The sequence below is a fragment of the Rhinichthys klamathensis genome, unplaced genomic scaffold, assembly GCF_029890125.1.
Source record: "Rhinichthys klamathensis goyatoka isolate OS25496 unplaced genomic scaffold, OSU_Roscu_1.1 h1tg000011l_1, whole genome shotgun sequence".
Lineage (NCBI taxonomy): Eukaryota > Metazoa > Chordata > Actinopteri > Cypriniformes > Leuciscidae > Rhinichthys > Rhinichthys klamathensis.
Genome location: NW_026606564.1, coordinates 20505003 through 20525222, shown reverse-complemented (window position 1 = coordinate 20525222; position 20220 = coordinate 20505003). Strand labels below are relative to the sequence as shown.

General features: G+C 45.3%; 1 protein-coding gene across 2 annotated transcripts in view; it reads right to left on the bottom strand.

Moving 5' to 3' along the window:
- Positions 1-20220, bottom strand: part of LOC130100707 (phosphatase and actin regulator 1) — a 54601-nt gene that overhangs the window by 4074 nt on the left and 30307 nt on the right. For both annotated transcript variants that reach the window (XM_056266267.1, XM_056266259.1), the window contains exons 5-11: positions 15225-15419; positions 9383-9575; positions 7370-7542; positions 6950-7106; positions 5168-5223; positions 3954-4015; positions 3729-3869 (exon numbers count right to left, since the gene is read on the bottom strand). In XM_056266267.1, the coding sequence (XP_056122242.1) occupies positions 3729-3869; positions 3954-4015; positions 5168-5223; positions 6950-7106; positions 7370-7542; positions 9383-9575; positions 15225-15419 (977 nt within the window). The remainder of the gene's footprint in view (positions 1-3728; positions 3870-3953; positions 4016-5167; positions 5224-6949; positions 7107-7369; positions 7543-9382; positions 9576-15224; positions 15420-20220) is intronic.

Genomic DNA, 20220 nt, shown 5'->3' with positions numbered 1-20220 from the left:
AGTTTTTCAATAACCATGCATAAATAATATTCTCTCAAAAATACAAACATGTACATACATGTTGCTCACATATTATGGCAGCCCCGTTTGTGCTATATAGAGTGAATTTACTAGCCTGGCTGCGCCCTCCTACGCACTTCCGCTCAATTTCATTTTCCTTCAGTACTACGTCTGGGATTCTACTGTAGACTTTGGTTTTCTCCGATCAATTTTTTGTAGGGCCAATCAGCGAACAGAGGGAGTGGCTGAGAACGATGACGTCGTGCGTTATTTTGAGTTGTAGTTCAGTAATGGCAGCGGAGAAAGATGCGAGCTAAGCCATTCGGTCCGTTGTAGCAACGCTGCCAAATATTAAGAAGTTAAAGCCGGAGCATGAACAATCTTTGCTTAGTTTTGTTTTGGCCATGATGTTGTCGCCCTCCTCCCCACGGGATTCGACATACATCACGAGCAAACGTTAGCGATTGGTGGCAGATCCAGAGTGACTCTGGGCAGATCCAATAGTTTTAGACTTCAATAGAGTACCCGCCTACAAGGAAGTTAACGATTGTCAATGGAGCGGTGCCAGACTCTCTGTACAAATGAAATGTACGAGAGTCTGGTAGAACCAGGCTATGAATTTACACCTTTGCCATTAACATGTTTATAAATAACTGAAAAAGCACAAATGTCAGTGCATGTCAAAACATCCCAAGGGCCCCAAAAACCCCTTGGTCCCCAGAGGGTTAAGGTGCATTTTAAATGTACAGTAAGTGGGACATTCCCTAATGTTTGTTTGTTGGGATGCTGTTCCAAAAATGACCTCCTCTGATAGACAGAACAGTTTGTCCAAAGGTAGTTCACAGGTTGTGCACAGGTTCAGATGTGCACAGGTTCAGATGTGTGCACAGGTTCAGATGTGAACAGGTTTAGATGTGAACAGGTTCAGATGTGTGCACAGGTTCAGATGTGCACAGGTTCAGATGTGCACAGGTTTAGATGTGTGCACAGGTTCAGATGTGTGCACAGGTTCAGATGTGTGCACAGGTTCAGATGTGTGCACAGGTTCAGATGTGTGCACAGGTTTAGATGTGTGCACAGGTTTAGATGTGTGCACAGGTTTAGATGTGTGCACAGGTTTAGATGTGTGCACAGGTTTAGATGTGTGCACAGGTTTAGATGTGCACAGGTTCAGATGTGCACAGGTTCAGATGTGTGCACAGGTTTAGATGTGTGCACAGGTTTAGATGTGTGCACAGGTTTAGATGTGTGCACAGGTTTAGATGTGTGCACAGGTTCAGATGTGTGCACAGGTTCAGATGTGTGCACAGGTTCAGATGTGTGCACAGGTTCAGATGTGCTCAGGTTCAGATGTGTGCACAGGTTCAGATGTGTGCACAGGTTCAGATGTGCACAGGTTTAGATGTGCACAGGTTCAGATGTGTGCACAGGTTTAGATGTGTGCACAGGTTTAGATGTGTGCACAGGTTTAGATGTGTGCACAGGTTTAGATGTGCACAGGTTCAGATGTGTGCACAGGTTCAGATGTGTGCACAGGTTCAGATGTGTGCACAGGTTTAGATGTGTGCACAGGTTTAGATGTGTGCACAGGTTCAGATGTGTGCACAGGTTCAGATGTGAACAGGTTCAGATGTGCACAGGTTCAGATGTGTGCACAGGTTTAGATGTGTGCACAGGTTTAGATGTGTGCACAGGTTCAGATGTGTGCACAGGTTTAGATGTGCACAGGTTCAGATGTGTGCACAGGTTTAGATGTGTGCACAGGTTTAGATGTGTGCACAGGTGTAGATGTGCACAGGTTCAGATGTGTGCACAGGTTCAGATGTGTGCACAGGTTCAGATGTGTGCACAGGTTCAGATGTGTGCACAGGTTTAGATGTGAACAGGTTCAGATGTGTGCACAGGTTCAGATGTGTGCACAGGTTTAGATGTGTGCACAGGTGTAGATGTGCACAGGTTCAGATGTGTGCACAGGTTCAGATGTGTGCACAGGTTTAGATGTGCACAGGTTTAGATGTGTGCACAGGTTCAGATGTGTGCACAGGTTTAGATGTGCTCAGGTTTAGATGTGTGCACAGGTTCAGATGTGTGCACAGGTTCAGATGTGCACAGGTTCAGATGTGTGCACAGGTTCAGATGTGAACAGGTTTAGATGTGCACAGGTTTAGATGTGTGCACAGGTTCAGATGTGCACAGGTTTAGATGTGTGCACAGGTTCAGATGTGCACAGGTTTAGATGTGCACAGGTTTAGATGTGCACAGGTTTAGATGTGCACAGGTTCAGATGTGTGCACAGGTTCAGATGTGTGCACAGGTTCAGATGTGTGCACAGGTTCAGATGTGCACAGGTTTAGATGTGCACAGGTTTAGATGTGCACAGGTTTAGATGTGCACAGGTTCAGATGTGTGCACAGGTTCAGATGTGTGCACAGGTTCAGATGTGTGCACAGGTTTAGATGTGTGCACAGGTTTAGATGTGTGCACAGGTTCAGATGTGCACAGGTTTAGATGTGTGCACAGGTTCAGATGTGCACAGGTTTAGATGTGCACAGGTTTAGATGTGCACAGGTTTAGATGTGCACAGGTTCAGATGTGTGCACAGGTTCAGATGTGCACAGGTTTAGATGTGCACAGGTTCAGATGTGTGCACAGGTTTAGATGTGTGCACAGGTTCAGATGTGTGCACAGGTTTAGATGTGTGCACAGGTTTAGATGTGTGCACAGGTTCAGATGTGCACAGGTTTAGATGTGCACAGCTTCAGATGTGTGCACAGGTTTAGATGTGTGCACAGGTTTAGATGTGTGCACAGGTTCAGATGTGCACAGGTTTAGATGTGCACAGGTTCAGATGTGTGCACAGCTTTAGATGTGTGCACAGGTTTAGATGTGCACAGGTTCAGATGTGTGCACAGGTTTAGATGTGTGCACAGGTTTAGATGTGTGCACAGGTTTAGATGTGCACAGGTTCAGATGTGTGCACAGGTTTAGATGTGTGCACAGGTTTAGATGTGTGCACAGGTTTAGATGTGCACAGGTTCAGATGTGTGCACAGGTTTAGATGTGTGCACAGGTTTAGATGTGTGCACAGGTTTAGATGTGCACAGGTTCAGATGTGCACAGGTTCAGATGTGTGCACAGGTTTAGATGTGTGCACAGGTTTAGATGTGTGCACAGGTTCAGATGTGCACAGGTTCAGATGTGTGCACAGGTTTAGATGATTGACATACGTGTAGGACACGTGTCTCATTTAAACGCTGCTCATGAACTGTTATCGATTACATGCGTCTCAAACTCTCTCTCTGCATATGCTGTGTGTTTGTGTGTCTTATAATGTTAATCTGGGAACGCAACGTGCGCCATTTCACCAGATTTGTAACGTAAATCATTTATAAACCTAAGCCAACACAGGAGAATACATCACCGTGTCTAAATATGCAAAAATATGCGTAGGTTTATAAATGATTTACGTTACAAATCTGGTGAAATGGGACACACTGGGTTCCCAGATGAACATTATAAGCCACACAAACACACAGCATATGCAGAGAGAGAGTTTGAGACGCATGTAAAGGATAACAGATCATGAGCAGCGTTTACTGTGAAAAGAGACAAATAATCAACTGAAATCTAATCAACTGAGAGCAGCATAGACTAAAAGATCTCAGTTAATCAAAACGAGGATCAATTAAAAACGACATTCATATGTTACACAGAGTGGTGAAACTCGCCTTGTCGGCCGTGGTGAGTCTCGTCCAGGGCTTGTCTGTGCGCCGGTCGTAATCCTGAGCGTCCGACACCTCCACGTAATCATTGAAGCGGATGAGGATCTTGGCTCGCCGTAACTCCTCCACCGTGGGCCTCTGACTCAGCTGAAACACATTCACACACACTGAGTGAGAGATACACACACACACACACACACATACACACTCACACTCAGGCACCCATCATACCTTGCGTGAGAGTCGGCGTCGGATCTCTCTCTTCTCCTCCATCTGCTCCTGCTCATTACGAGCTGTGGGACAGAAACCGGTCAGAGGAGAAACAAACACTCCTTCATGAGCAACAGACTGAACACCGTGTCCTAATCAGATGCGACAACAATTCTGTTTCACACACTCTTCTGATTGGTTGTGATTTTCGAATGATTTGGTTGTGAGTGCAGTGCGTTTACAGAGAGACTCCGCCCACACGCTCTTCTGATTGGTTGTGATTTTCGAATGATTTGGTTGTGAGTGCAGTGCGTTTACAGAGAGACTCCGCCCACACGCTCTTCTGATTGGTTGTGATTTTCGAATGATTTGGTTGTGAGTGCAGTGCGTTTACAGAGAGACTCCACCCACACACTCTTCTGATTGGCTGTGATTTTGGATTGATTTGGTTGTGAGTGCAGTGTGCTTGCAGAGAGACTCCGCCCACACACTCTTCTGATTGGCTCTGATTTTGGAATGATTTGGTTGTGAGTGCAGTGCGTTTACAGAGAGACTCCGCCCACACGCTCTTCTGATTGGCTGTGATTTTGGATTGATTTGGTTGTGAGTGCAGTGCGTTTACAGAGAGACTCCGCCCACACACTCTTCTGATTGGCTGTGATTTTGGATTGATTTGGTTGTGAGTGCAGTGCGCTTGCAGAGAGACTCCGCCCACACGCTCTTCTGATTGGCTCTGATTTTGGAATGATTTGGTTGTAAGTGCAGTGCGTTTACAGAGAGACTCCGCCCACACGCTCTTCTGATTGGCTGTGATTTTGGAATGATTTGGTTGTGAGTGCATTGCGCTTGCAGAGAGACTCCGCCCACACTCTCTTCTGATTGGCTGTGATTTTGGTTTGATTTTGTTGTGAGTGCAGTGCGCTTACAGAGAGACTCCGCCCACACTCTCTTCTGATTGGCTGTGATTTTGGTTTGATTTGGTTGTGAGTGCATTGCGCTTGCAGAGAGACTCCGCCCACACACTCTTCTGATTGGCTGTATTGATTTTGGTTTGATTTGGTTGTGAGTGCAGTGTGCTTGCAGAGAGACTCCGCCCACACACTCTTCTGATTGGATGTGATTTTGGACTGATTTGGTTGTGAGTGCTGATGTGGACACACACACTGTTGTCGCTGGAATCTTGTCTCCGCGCGTCTGGTTAGCACACGGCGTGTGATGGAGTGAACATGACTCACGTTTGAGGATGTTCCTCTGCTCCAGCTCTTCAGCCGTGGGTCTCTGGCTCAGTCTCCTGTTGAACACACACACGTTCAGCTCCGACAAGCACATGCGTTTCAAAAGAAAAGGAAGTTACGAGGCCTATTTCAATGATGGAGAGGGCAATATTTAATATTTCTAGACCATTCCCTCACGACCAACACACACGATCAGGGGCGATGTCAGCGTGAGGTTAACTAACTTTTCAAATCAGTCACTCAGTGACTTTTTACATGGTAATCATACATGAGTTTTTATAGTTCTAAGCACTTTGTTTAAAGTCCCACTCCGATCATATTTTGAGCTATTTGTAAACATTCCCAGTGGTCTTTAAATTATGATTATGCCATTTTTAGCCAAACTCACAAAACCTGTGCCGTTTTCTGGGACTTTGCTTCAGCAGAGCGGCAGTTGCTCATTAGCAATTCGCCTCTGCGTTGTGGGCGGAGCCGTTGGCACGGAGATGACCCTCCCCCTCCCCGTTGCTGAGAGCTCTGTCTCTCCCGCTAGCTTACACCCCCAACCTGTCATTAACCGGTGCAACAAAAATTGAGAGCAATATTGGAGCTATCCAGCCGTACAGTGCGTTTTCGTTTTAAAACGCATAACTTTTGCAACGATTATGCGCTCCTGCCGTCCACATTACTGACCCTCGGCCTCGAAAACGGAGACTGACCCCTTCAGTCGAGTCCGATGCAAGACACGCAAGTGACGCAACCCATAGCAACGAGTCATGGCAACGACAGCTCAAACCGACAGAAACATACAAGTAAACGTGAATTTTGTCACATTGTCATGTTAATTATAATCAAATGCATTTTGTTTTATTGAAAACAATATTATCATTGATATTTGTTTGAGAGGGGCACTTTCGATTAATTTTAACAAGCTTGTGGCCCCGCCCAGTGGAGTTACTACGTCACAACTCCAGTCTATTTTAAACGGCATTTTAGCATCTGCTACTGATTCACAGCCATTTGAATGTAGAAATACTCAGAAATACAACTTTGAGCTTATTTTTCTCAAGATATGGCCTCTAACATAAGAAAAATGCCACAAGAACATGTTAACACCTAGAAAAACATTATTTTCATCGGAGTGGGTCTTTAATGATCTGTCCTGACAGAGATAATTTTTTATTAAACGAATAAATGAGATTACTTAAAGTCAAAAAAAAAAATCAAGCTTTTGATGTTGTTTATATGTCTATGTGGTGTTATTAATATGCTTTAAGACAAGCCATGTGTAAATTCATAAGTCGACAGCATTGCTGAGTACTTTCTCCTTAAAACTGCAGTGAACCAAAGACAGTCTCAAAAACACGGTGTGAAATCGCTGGTGTTTCTGACGTCACAAACGACCTTGTAACCAATCAGATCAACGTGTGATCGTCAACCAGTGGATCTCTGAGCTGAGGGAGTGAGTGGAGGCGGGGCTCATTTGCATATTCATAGAACCGCGCATACTAAATGAGGCGAGGGTGTCGAGTTACATTCAAGATATTTTAAGACATGAATTTTTTTCAAGGAAAAAACTTTTAAATGTGTCATTTTGGTGATCAAAGATGAGTTTTAAGGGATACAATGATTGACTACAGGGGGACTTTAATATTACTAACTCTGCATTCACTTGTAAAGAGTTAACAGGTGACATGGGTTCTTTATACTGATGACCGTGTTCATCTGCCGCCACCCAAGACCAGTTTTGCCCCAGGAAAAACCCTGTGATGTCACAACATACATCAGTGTGTGTGTGTGTACCGTGTGAGTTTGGTGCCGATGAGCTGTCTGGACTGCAGGCGCTCCTCGTCCGTCTGCACAGGTAAGATGTTCTTCTCCTGCAGTTCTCTCTGAGACGGCCTGTTACTGAGCTTCACTGCCAGAGAGTCCTTCCTCAAGATCTTCAGCGCCAGCGTGCCTGCACACACACACACACACACACACACACGATAACTACATCAGTGTTCAGCACCAGCGCACGATATCCTTCCGTTTATCATCATTAGTGCTGTGCTATTCTTTCACATTTACAATGATTTCTAGAATGATATCTTTACTGTTAATGTCATGTTTCTGGAATCTGGATGTGACCCAGTGAGCTCGTTTCTAAACGAGAACTAGGCCATAATAACCCATCGTTGCAGCCGGCCGACTCACACACACACACACTGCAGGACTCACTCGTGAAGAGAGCGTCGTCGTCCTCCTCCTCGTCCTCGTCCGGCTCTTCATCCTTGTACATGCTGGGCAGGTCCTCATAGTCCGACTCGCTGGGGATGTTCTCTTTATCGTCGTCACAGTCGATCAGACCCGAGGGCAGAGGAGAGCCGTACTGACCCGTGTGGAGCGCAGAGCTGCGGATCACACACACACCACAGAACTGATGAACGCGTTTATATAAACACCGCTTCCCTGACCAAAGCTGCTCATGATCAATGCTTATATGAGCCTGCATTACACCTGCTCAGTTCATGATTCTTAATGAACGTCTGGAAGCTTCACGAGTTTCAGTGAGGGACAGAATCTCCCAGATGTCATTAAAACAGGCCATGTTCACGTGTGTGTGTGTGTGTCTGGAGGACACGAGGTCGAGTCATGGCGTCATCTGCGTGTTTTAAATCCGACGAATCGCTTTCCAGCTATTACATCATCATCTAACATGATCATTATACAAGCGTTTCAAAAGACAAAATACAGTCAGAACCGGAATATCACACAACTGTTCAAGCTAAAACCAAGAGGTTTGTCCTCTCAGAGCTAAATGGACTGTGTGTAATTATGAATTTTGAAGACAATGGACAAAATTAAGACTCTTGATGAATCCAAAACCAAGAATGTTTATAAAGCTTAAGGGAGCAAGTACCAAAGTGTAGACGATTTTTGATATGCAGTTTAATGAATATACATTTTTAAACTATCACTATATTCACTATTACCGTTGAGCAATTCAGAGTAAAGTGTTAGGTAATGTTGGGGAGTGGGGTGTGTGTGGAGATCCTGGACTAGCCAAAATGGTGAACTCGCCCCTGAGTGAGGCCTTGCCTTAAAATAACATGTATTAGAGTTACACTGACAATTACAAGATATTCAAACTAAATAAATGCACTGTGGTCATTTTTTATGTCGGAATAACATAAGCGGATTACAGAACAATGTAAAGCGGCTTAACTTAAACCTAACAAGTCTCAGTAATCAAAACATTGGAAGACACTGGACTTACTCTCAGCCGCAGGTGCTATGCTGACTCCCAGAGTGCATTGCAGCATGAATAAATTAAGCAATTGCTTTGTTTTACTACTTTCTGGCTTTATTTAACTTCAAACAAAACCATTTGAATCAATCAACATCAATTTATAAAGTCAGCTTATGTGATTTTCTCTCAACGTTTTTACTTTTACTGACAATTCAGCAGTCAAGATGACTCTGGTAAACGAGTGAGCGCAAGTAAAGAGTAAAGAGTAGGCCGAGATTATAAATAACCGAGACTTTCCGGCTAGATCTACTTCCTCCGACTGTCACACAGCAGCGACGGACTGAAGAGCAGTTCGTCCTCAGAGAGTGTGTGGTTTCAGACTCCTATTAAGCACTATTAATTCAACTGTAAATTCAGGGAAATACATCTAAATCTCTATCTTTGGTGGCTGTTTTTGGTATAGCGCCTAAAAAAAGTCACAGAAACCTACATTTTTGTGATATCAATTTCAAAATAGTGTGATATCAACTTGGTTAGACATGTGGCTTTGATTTTATAGCAATTTTAGACTCAAAATGTTTAAATATTGAATTACAAAACATATATTTTGTATAAAAAAAAAATTTTTTTAGTTCAATACATTTGCTTTACCATAAACTTAAACGTCTATAACTTTTTTAGTTTAATCTTAAATCTGTATTCCAAAGCATTCGTGTTAGGGATGCACCGATATGAACATTTTGGCAGATACCGATAATTCTTTAAATCTGAAAGCCGATAACCGATATATTGGCCGATTAATCTAAATCCAAATTTTTATTTAATTTTTGAGAGCCTGATTACAAAAACAAAAGTCTCACCATTAAAATCCATGTCCCAAACACACAATTATAATGCCGATAATCAGGCCGATACCGATAACATTACAAATGAACTTATATCGGCCGATACCGATATGTTGACCGATATATATATCCGTGTATGAGCACACACACACACACCTCTCCAGTCTCTGCAGGGCGAGCGCCAGCGTCTTCTGCAGCTCGTCGATGATGCGGCTGGACGGGTGGGCGGAGCCGTACTGCAGCGGGTGCCCGTACGGCCCGAACGAGGAGGAGGAGGAGGAGGAGGAGGAGTACATCAGCAGCTTCTGCGGAGGAAGAGGAGGAGACGGCTTGCCCTGCAGACACGGGTCTGGACACAACACACACACACACAGCTCAAACACCAGCTCGGACTCAAACTCAACGGGGCTGTTTACACATTCCAGACGGGCTTGAATCCGGTCGCTCGCAGCACATCAGGAGGAGGTCTGAGACGCGCTACAGGCGAAACCGCACAAGTGGAAACGCAGCCGGCTGTTGAAACCACATGTCAATTTTACTCCTCCCACAAATGCTAAAAATAAACGTGTGAGAGCGAGTGATATAGGCTATATGTCATGCTATAGTCAGATATGACGACGCTGCTGTAACACGCATCGCCACAGATGAGCATCTGTCATCAAGCTAACGCGCAAACTAACGCAGATCACAGTGAAAGTCAAGACGCTTAACACACAATCATCTTCATTAAAAGTAAAGGAACTAAATGACCGTACTAGTGCTGTTGCCGCTCTCTCCTATTGCGTTCTTAGAATGAACTAAAGATCAATGAAGTGCAGCTCATATCTGTTGCTTTCGCTGACGTGAACTCTAATATAGCACAGGAACTGAAGATCAGATTTATGAAAACACATGTGTGTGACCCGGTGTGGATGGAACGGTTTTGATAAACCAGATCTGAGAAACACATGATCTGGCCAGGTGTGAACAGCCCCATGATACAGCATCACATCCCCTTCTCATCAGGACTAACTCACAGCGTAAAGCTCATCCACACACACACACACACACACACACCAGTAACGGGAACTCATAATGAACTGGTTACCCGTTAATACTATCAGTTAAAAAGTCATTTAAGAAATTTAAAAGTCATTTTTCTAAGATATTTTGAAAACATTTCGTGCATGTCTAAAAATACGCTACACAATATACACACATATTAACGTTTTTGAGAGAAAACCCCTGATAAATTGCATATAAGTCACATTTTATTAATGCATTAATGTAAAATACCGGTAAATAATGTGAAATGTTTACAAACATTATAAACATAGCTATAGGCTATTTTAGTTATCCTCAGTCCACAACAAATCCTCTAAAATTAAACAGGAAAGTTTGTTTGTCACCTGTGCTGTGATTGGTCAGTCAGTAGGAGGTGTGAGTCTCACCTGTGCTGTGATTGGTCAGTCTGTCACACTTGTGCTGTGATTGGTCAGTCTGTGTCTCACTTGTGCTGTGATTGGTCAGTCTGTGTCTCACTTGTGCTGTGATTGGTCAGTCTGTCACACTTGTGCTGTGATTGGTCAGTCTGTGTCTCACTTGTGCTGTGATTGGTCAGTCTGTGTCTCACTTGTGCTGTGATTGGTCAGTCTGTCACACTTGTGCTGTGATTGGTCAGTCTGTGTCACACTTGTGCTGTGATTGGTCAGTCTGTGTCTCACTTGTGCTGTGATTGGTCAGTCTGTCACACTTGTGCTGTGATTGGTCAGTCTGTGTCTCACTTGTGCTGTGATTGGTCAGTCTGTCACACTTGTGCTGTGATTGGTCAGTCTGTCACACTTTTGCTGTGATTGGTCAGTCTGTGTCTCACTTGTGCTGTGATTGGTCAGTCTGTGTAACACTTGTGCTGTGATTGGTCAGTCTGTCACACTTGTGCTGTGATTGGTCAGTCTGTGTCACACTTGTGCTGTGATTGGTCAGTCTGTGTCACACTTGTGCTGTGATTGGTCAGTCTGTGTCACACTTGTGCTGTGATTGGTCAGTCTGTGTCACACTTGTGCTGTGATTGGTCAGTCTGTGTCTCACTTGTGCTGTGATTGGTCAGTCTGTCACACTTGTGCTGTGATTGGTCAGTCTGTGTCACACTTGTGCTGTGATTGGTCAGTCTGTGTCTCACTTTTGCTGTAATTGGTCAGTCTGTGTCTCACTTGTGCTGTGATTGGTCAGTCTGTGTCTCACTTGTGCTGTGATTGGTCAGTCTGTGTCTCACTTGTGCTGTAATTGGTCAGTCTGTCACACTTGTGCTGTGATTGGTCAGTCTGTCACACTTGTGCTGTGATTGGTCAGTCTGTGTCACACTTGTGCTGTGATTGGTCAGTCTGTGTCTCACTTGTGCTGTGGTTGGTCAGTCTGTGTCACACTTGTGCTGTGATTGGTCAGTCTGTCACACTTGTGCTGTGATTGGTCAGTCTGTGTCACACTTGTGCTGTGATTGGTCAGTCTGTCACACTTGTGCTGTGATTGGTCAGTCTGTGTCACACTTGTGCTGTGATTGGTCAGTCTGTGTCTCACTTTTGCTGTAATTGGTCAGTCTGTGTCACACTTGTACTGTGATTGGTCAGTCTGTGTCTCACTTGTGCTGTGATTGGTCAGTCTGTGTCTCACTTGTGCTGTGATTGGTCAGTCTGTGTCTCACTTGTGCTGTGATTGGTCAGTCTGTGTCTCACTTGTGCTGTAATTGGTCAGTCTGTCACACTTGTGCTGTGATTGGTCAGTCTGTCACACTTGTGCTGTGATTGGTCAGTCTGTGTCACACTTGTGCTGTGATTGGTCAGTCTGTGTCTCACTTGTGCTGTGATTGGTCAGTCTGTCACACTTGTGCTGTGATTGGTCAGTCTGTGTCACACTTGTGCTGTGATTGGTCAGTCTGTGTCTCACTTGTGCTGTGATTGGTCAGTCTGTGTCTCACTTGTGCTGTGATTGGTCAGTCTGTGTCTCACTTGTGCTGTAATTGGTCAGTCTGTCACACTTGTGCTGTGATTGGTCAGTCTGTCACACTTGTGCTGTGATTGGTCAGTCTGTGTCACACTTGTGCTGTGATTGGTCAGTCTGTGTCTCACTTGTGCTGTGATTGGTCAGTCTGTCACACTTGTGCTGTGATTGGTCAGTCTGTGTCACACTTGTGCTGTGATTGGTCAGTCTGTGTCTCACTTTTGCTGTAATTGGTCAGTCTGTGTCACACTTGTACTGTGATTGGTCAGTCTGTGTCTCACTTGTGCTGTGATTGGTCAGTCTGTGTCTCACTTGTGCTGTGATTGGTCAGTCTGTGTCTCACTTGTGCTGTGATTGGTCAGTCTGTGTCTCACTTGTGCTGTAATTGGTCAGTCTGTCACACTTGTGCTGTGATTGGTCAGTCTGTCACACTTGTGCTGTGATTGGTCAGTCTGTGTCACACTTGTGCTGTGATTGGTCAGTCTGTGTCTCACTTGTGCTGTGGTTGGTCAGTCTGTGTCACACTTGTGCTGTGATTGGTCAGTCTGTCACACTTGTGCTGTGATTGGTCAGTCTGTGTCACACTTGTGCTGTGATTGGTCAGTCTGTCACACTTGTGCTGTGATTGGTCAGTCTGTGTCTCACTTGTGCTGTGATTGGTCAGTCTGTGTCTCACTTGTGATTGGTCAGTCTGTCACACTTGTGCTGTGATTGGTCAGTCTGTGTCACACTTGTGCTGTGATTGGTCAGTCTGTGTCTCACTTGTGCTGTGATTGGTCAGTCTGTCACACTTGTGCTGTGATTGGTCAGTCTGTGTCTCACTTGTGCTGTGATTGGTCAGTCTGTGTCACACTTGTGCTGTGATTGGTCAGTCTGTGTCTCACTTGTGCTGTGATTGGTCAGTCTGTGTCACACTTGTGCTGTGATTGGTCAGTCTGTCACACTTGTGCTGTGATTGGTCAGTCTGTGTCTCACTTTTGCTGTAATTGGTCAGTCTGTGTCACACTTGTACTGTGATTGGTCAGTCTGTGAGTCTCACTTGTGCTGTGATTGGTCAGTCTGTCACACTTGTGCTGTGATTGGTCAGTCTGTGTCACACTTGTGCTGTGATTGGTCAGTCTGTGTCTCACTTTTGCTGTAATTGGTCAGTCTGTGTCACACTTGTACTGTGATTGGTCAGTCTGTGTCTCACTTGTGCTGTAATTGGTCAGTCTGTCACACTTGTGCTGTGATTGGTCAGTCTGTCACACTTGTGCTGTGATTGGTCAGTCTGTGTCACACTTGTGCTGTGATTGGTCAGTCTGTGTCTCACTTGTGCTGTGATTGGTCAGTCTGTCACACTTGTGCTGTGATTGGTCAGTCTGTGTCACACTTGTGCTGTGATTGGTCAGTCTGTCACACTTGTGCTGTGATTGGTCAGTCTGTGTCTCACTTGTGCTGTGATTGGTCAGTCTGTGTCTCACTTGTGCTGTGATTGGTCAGTCTGTGTCTCACTTGTGCTGTGATTGGTCAGTCTGTCACACTTGTGCTGTGATTGGTCAGTCTGTCACACTTGTGCTGTGATTGGTCAGTCTGTGTCTCACTTGTGCTGTGATTGGTCAGTCTGTGTCACACTTGTGCTGTGATTGGTCAGTCTGTCACACTTGTGCTGTGATTGGTCAGTCTGTGTCACACTTGTGCTGTGATTGGTCAGTCTGTCAGACTTGTGCTGTGATTGGTCAGTCTGTGTCTCACTTGTGCTGTGATTGGTCAGTCTGTCACACTTGTGCTGTGATTGGTCAGTCTGTGTCTCACTTGTGCTGTGATTGGTCAGTCTGTGTCTCACTTGTGCTGTGATTGGTCAGTCTGTGTCTCACTTGCGCTGTGATTGGTCAGTCAGTAGGAGGTGTGAGTCTCACCTGTGCTGTGATTGGTCAGTCTGTAAGAAGTGTGTCTCACCTGTGCTGTGATTAGTCAGTCTGTAAGAGGTGTCTCTCACACCTGTGCTGTGATTGGTCAGTCTGTAGGAGGTGTGTCTCACAACTGTGCTGTGATTGGTCAGTCTGTAGGAGGTGTGTCTCACCTGTGCTGTGATTAGTCAGTCTGTAGGAGGTGTGTCTCACAACTGTGCTGTGATTAGTCAGTCTGTAGGAGGTGTGTCTCACAACTGTGCTGTGATTAGTCAGTCTGTAGGAGGTGTGTCTCACACCTGTGCTGTGATTGGTCAGTCTGTAGGAGGTGTGAGTCTCACCTGTGCTGTGATTAGTCAGTCTGTAGGAGGTGTGTCTCACAACTGTGCTGTGATTAGTCAGTCTGTAGGAGGTGTCTCACACCTGTGCTGTAATTGGTCAGTCTGTAGGAGGTGTGTCTCACCTGTGCTGTGATTGGTCAGTCTGTAGGAGGTGTGTCTCACCTGTGCTGTGATTAGTCAGTCTGTAGGAGGTGTGAGTCTCACCTGTGCTGTGATTAGTCAGTCTGTAGGAGGTGTGTCTCACCTGTGCTGTGATTGGTCAGTCTGTAGGAGGTGTGTCTCACCTGTGCTGTGATTAGTCAGTCTGTAGGAGGTGTGTCTCAAACCTGTGCTGTGATTGGTCAGTCTGTAGGAGGTGTGTCTCACCTGTGCTGTGATTGGTCAGTCTGTAGGAGGTGTGTGTCTCACCTGTGCTGTGACTGGTCAGTCTGTAGGAGGTGTCTCTCACACCTGTGCTGTGATTGGTCAGTCTGTAGGAGGTGTGTGTCTCACCTGTGCTGTGACTGGTCAGTCTGTAGGAGGTGTCTCTCACACCTGTGCTGTGATTGGTCAGTCTGTAGGAGGTGTGTGTCTCACCTGTGCTGTGACTGGTCAGTCTGTGTCTCACCTGTGCTGTGATTGGTCAGTCTGTAGGAGGTGTGTGTCTCACCTGTGCTGTGACTGGTCAGTCTGTGTCTCACCTGTGCTGTGATTGGTCAGTCTGTAGGAGGTGCGAGTCTCACCTGTGCTGTGACTGGTCAGTCTGTGTCTCACCTGTGCTGTGATTGGTCAGTCTGTAGGAGGTGCGAGTCTCACCTGTGCTGTGATTGGTTAGTCTGGAGAAGGGTTTGGGCGGCAGGGCGGGGGGCTGTTTGTGGATGAGCTGAGGTTTGGCGGGGGGTTCCTGAAGGTCACCATGGAAGGTGAGGTTTTTTTTGGGAGGAAGCGTTAGAGACTTGAGTGTGTTGTCCTGAGCACAGACTCCTCCATCCAGAGACGACCGGAAGTCCACTGAGAGCAAAGATCAGACACAGAGTTTAAGCGCACAAGGAGCTAGCGTCCTGCTAACTGTGAGCCGGACGCAGCAGAACAAAGCCCATTACTTAGCTCATGAAGCGCTTCATTATCTCAGCTAAGCTCATTAAAGAGAGCCGTTAGCTAAAGCAGCCCTTCATGATAGTTCATCGCTTTCATTATCTCGACACAGTGAGGAAGAAACACACAACTCATCACACATGACTCTATTACAGGACAGTGTGAGTTTACACTACTGTTTAAAGTGAGTTTACACACACTTTTTACTGATATTTTTACAATCACGGCATCGGATATCGGTTTTGTAATATCATATCCACCGATAAAAGGGACACAATAAATAATAAGAGTGTTGATGAGAGAGACACACACACACATACACACACACACTTACTCAGTTAAACACTCACTCACATACAGGGCTGCAGCTATTGATTATTTTAGTAATCGAGTATTCTACCGATTATTCCATCAATTAATCGGATAAAAAAAATGTGGTAATAAAAATAGATCGAAGAAATGAACAAGAGCATTTAAAATGACGTAAAATACAAATATATAATAACAACCAATTATAATTGGTTCAAATAAAGTATCAAAGTAATCATATGGGTTTTATTGAACAACACCGTTAAAATACACCATGTAAAATAAATGATATAAACTAATATAAACATGACTTATGTCCGTTGTCCTCCGTGAACGTCGCTGTAGACTCAGGGCTGCGGAGAGCAAGTGGCGCAAATAAAAAAACTCACGTTTTTGAGCTTAAGTCAGAACACAACTAGTCAGAACCAATTGACCTTCTCTTCTCTTCTTTGCCCCCTCGTCCCACTGGTACCTTTCCCACAGCATTTAAGAGGCTCGGGTAACCCCCACTGCTAAAGAAACCCACTCTAAATCCAGCACATCTGGAAAATTACAGACCGGTATCCCTTCTTCCAATCATTGCTAAAACACTTGAGTCGTGTTCAACCAAGTCTCTCTCTTTCTTACACAGAACAGCCTGCTGGACAGCAGCCAGTCTGGCTTCAGAAGCTTTCCTCAACTGAGACGGCCCTGCTCTCGGTTACTGAGGCTCTGAGACTGGCGAGAGCCGCTTACACGTCCTCAGTCCTCATCCTGCTGGATCTCCTGCGTTTGACACAGTTAACCACCAGATGCTCCTGTCAATCATAAAGACGAAGGACATCTCGGGATCCGCACTGCAATCTCAGGTTTCGTGGAGGGGTGAGGTGAGGTGTCTAAGACCCATCATCTAGCTACGTGAGTGCCTCAGGGCTCAGTGCTGGGACCGCTTCTCTTCTCCATCTACATGTCATCACTAGGATCTGTCATTCAGAAACATGGTTTATCCCATCACTGTTATCATCTAGCTACTGGAGTGCCTCAGGGCTCAGTGCTGGGGCCTCTTCTCCATCTACATGTCATCACTAGTGTCTGTTGTTATGGCAGAATTATTCCCATCTCTTCCAAACCAATGAATCCTGCTACTGCTGATTTGCTGATTGAAGCGAGCAGGTGAGAAGGATGGACGGGGAGAAACGGATGGACTTTGACCCCAAGCACAGACCTTGAGATAGGAGTATAAAAAACTGCGCTCCCCTTCCATTCTTCGTTCACACTTGTGTCGCAGACTGTACATTGACTACCTCTGTGGAACAACTGAACCTTTCTTGCAAGAAATAAATCATTTTTAATTCTCAGACTGTCTCTTATGCTTTGATAATTGTTTAATAGAAAATTTGCTATTACACTGTCATTCAAAAACATGGTTTATCCTATCACTGTTATCATTTAGCTACTGGAGTGCCTCAGGGCTCAGTGCTGGGACCGCCTCTCTTCTCCATCTACATGTCATCACTAGGATCTGTCATTCAGAAACATGGTTTATCCCATCACTGTTATCATCTAACTACTGAAGTGCCTCAGGGCTCAGTGCTGGGGCCTCTTCTCATCTCCATCTACATGCCATCGCTAGTGTCTCTCATTCAAAAACATGGTTTATCCTATCACTGTTATCATCTAACTACTGGAGTGCCTCAGGGCTCAGTGCTGGGACCGCTTCTCTTCTCCATCTACATGTCATCACTAGGATCTGTCATTCAGAAACATGGTTTATCCCATCACTGTTATCATCTAGCTACGTGAGTGCCTCAGGGCTCAGTGCTGGGACCGCTTCTCTTCTCCATCTACATGTCATCACTAGGATCTGTCATTCAGAAACATGGTTTATCCCATCACTGTTATCATCTAGCTACTGGAGTGCCTCAGGGCTCAGTGCTGGGGCCTCTTCTCCATCTACATGTCATCACTAGTGTCTGTTGTTATGGCAGAATTATTCCCATCTCTTCCAAACCAATGAATCCTGCTACTGCTGATTTGCTGATTGAAGCGAGCAGGTGAGAAGGATGGACGGGGAGAAACGGATGGACTTTGACCCCAAGCACAGACCTTGAGATAGGAGTATAAAAAACTGCGCTCCCCTTCCATTCTTCGTTCACACTTGTGTCGCAGACTGTACATTGACTACCTCTGTGGAACAACTGAACCTTTCTTGCAAGAAATAAATCATTTTTAATTCTCAGACTGTCTCTTATGCTTTGATGATTGTTTAATAGAAAATGTGCTATTACACTGTCATTCAAAAACATGGTTTATCCTATCACTGTTATCATTTAGCTACTGGAGTGCCTCAGGGCTCAGTGCTGGGACCGCCTCTCTTCTCCATCTACATGTCATCACTAGGATCTTTCATTCAGAAACATGGTTTATCCCATCACTGTTATCATCTAACTACTGGAGTGCCTCAGGGCTCAGTGCTGGGACCGCCTCTCTTCTCCATCTACATGTCATCACTAGGATCTTTCATTCAGAAACATGGTTTATCCCATCACTGTTATCATCTAACTACTGGAGTGCCTCAGGGCTCAGTGCTGGGGCCTCTTCTCATCTCCATCTACATGCCATCGCTAGTGTCTCTCATTCAAAAACATGGTTTATCCTATCACTGTTTTTATCTAACTACTGGAGTGCCTCAGGGCTCAGTGCTGGGGCCACTTCTCTTCTCCATCTACATGTCCACTAGTGTCTCTCATTCAAAAACATGGTTTATCCCATCACTGTTATCATCTAGCTACTGGAGTGCCTCAGGGCTCAGTGCTGGGGCCTCTTCTCCATCTACATGTCATCACTAGTGTCTGTCATTCAAAAACATGGTTTATCCCATCACTGTTATCATCTAGCTACTGGAGTGCCTCAAGGCTCAGTGCTGGGACTGCTTCTCTTCTCCATCTACATGTCATCACTAGTGTCTGTCATTCAAAAACATGGTTTTTCCCATCACTGTTATCATCTAGCTACTGGAGTGCCTCAAGGCTCAGTGCTGGGACTGCTTCTCTTCTCCATCTACATGTCATCACTAGTGTCTGTCATTCAGAAACATGGTTTTTCCCATCACTGTTATCATCTAGCTACTGGAGTGCCTCAAGGCTCAGTGCTGGGACTGCTTCTCTTCTCCATCTACATGTCATCACTAGTGTCTGTCATTCAGAAACATGGTTTATCCCATCACTGTTATCATCTAGCTACTGGAGTGCCTCAAGGCTCAGTGCTGGGACTGCTTCTCTTCTCCATCTACATGTCATCACTAGTGTCTGTCATTCAGAAACATGGTTTATCCCATCACTGTTATCATCTAGCTACTGGAGTGCCTCAAGGCTCAGTGCTGGGACTGCTTCTCTTCTCCATCTACATGTCATCACTAGTGTCTGTCATTCAGAAACATGGTTTATCCCATCACTGTTATCATCTAACTACTGGAGTGCCTCAGGGCTCAGTGCAGGAACCACTTCTCTTCTCCATCTACATGTCATCACTAGTGTCTGTCATTCAAAAACATGGTTTTTCCCATCACTGTTATCATCTAGCTACTGGAGTGCCTCAAGGCTCAGTGCTGGGACTGCTTCTCTTCTCCATCTACATGTCATCACTAGTGTCTGTCATTCAGAAACATGGTTTATCCCATCACTGTTATCATCTAGCTACTGGAGTGCCTCAGGGCTCAGTGCTGGGACCACTTCTCTTCTCCATCTACATGTCATCACTAGTGTCTGTCATTCAAAAACATGGTTTATCCCATCACTGTTATCATCTAGCTACTGGAGTGCCTCAGGGCTCAGTGCTGGAACCACTTCTCTTCTCCATCTACATGTCATCACTAGTGTCTGTCATTCAAAAACATGGTTTATCCCATCACTGTTATCATCTAGCTACTGGAGTGCCTCAGGGCTCAGTGCTGGGACCGCTTCTCTTCTCCATCTACATGTCATCACTAGTGTCTGTCATTCAAAAACATGGTTTTTCCCATCACTGTTATCATCTAGCTACTGGAGTGCCTCAGGGCTCAGTGCTGGGACTGCTTCTCTTCTCCATCTACATGTCATCACTAGTGTCTGTCATTCAGAAACATGGTTTATCCCATCACTGTTATCATCTAGCTACTGGAGTGCCTCAGGGCTCAGTGCTGGGACTGCTTCTCTTCTCCATCTACATGTCATCACTAGTGTCTGTCATTCAAAAACATGGTTTTTCCCATCACTGTTATCATCTAGCTACTGGAGTGCCTCAGGGCTCAGTGCTGGGACTGCTTCTCTTCTCCATCTACATGTCATCACTAGTGTCTGTCATTCAGAAACATGGTTTATCCCATCACTGTTATCATCTAGCTACTGGAGTGCCTCAGGGCTCAGTGCTGGGACTGCTTCTCTTCTCCATC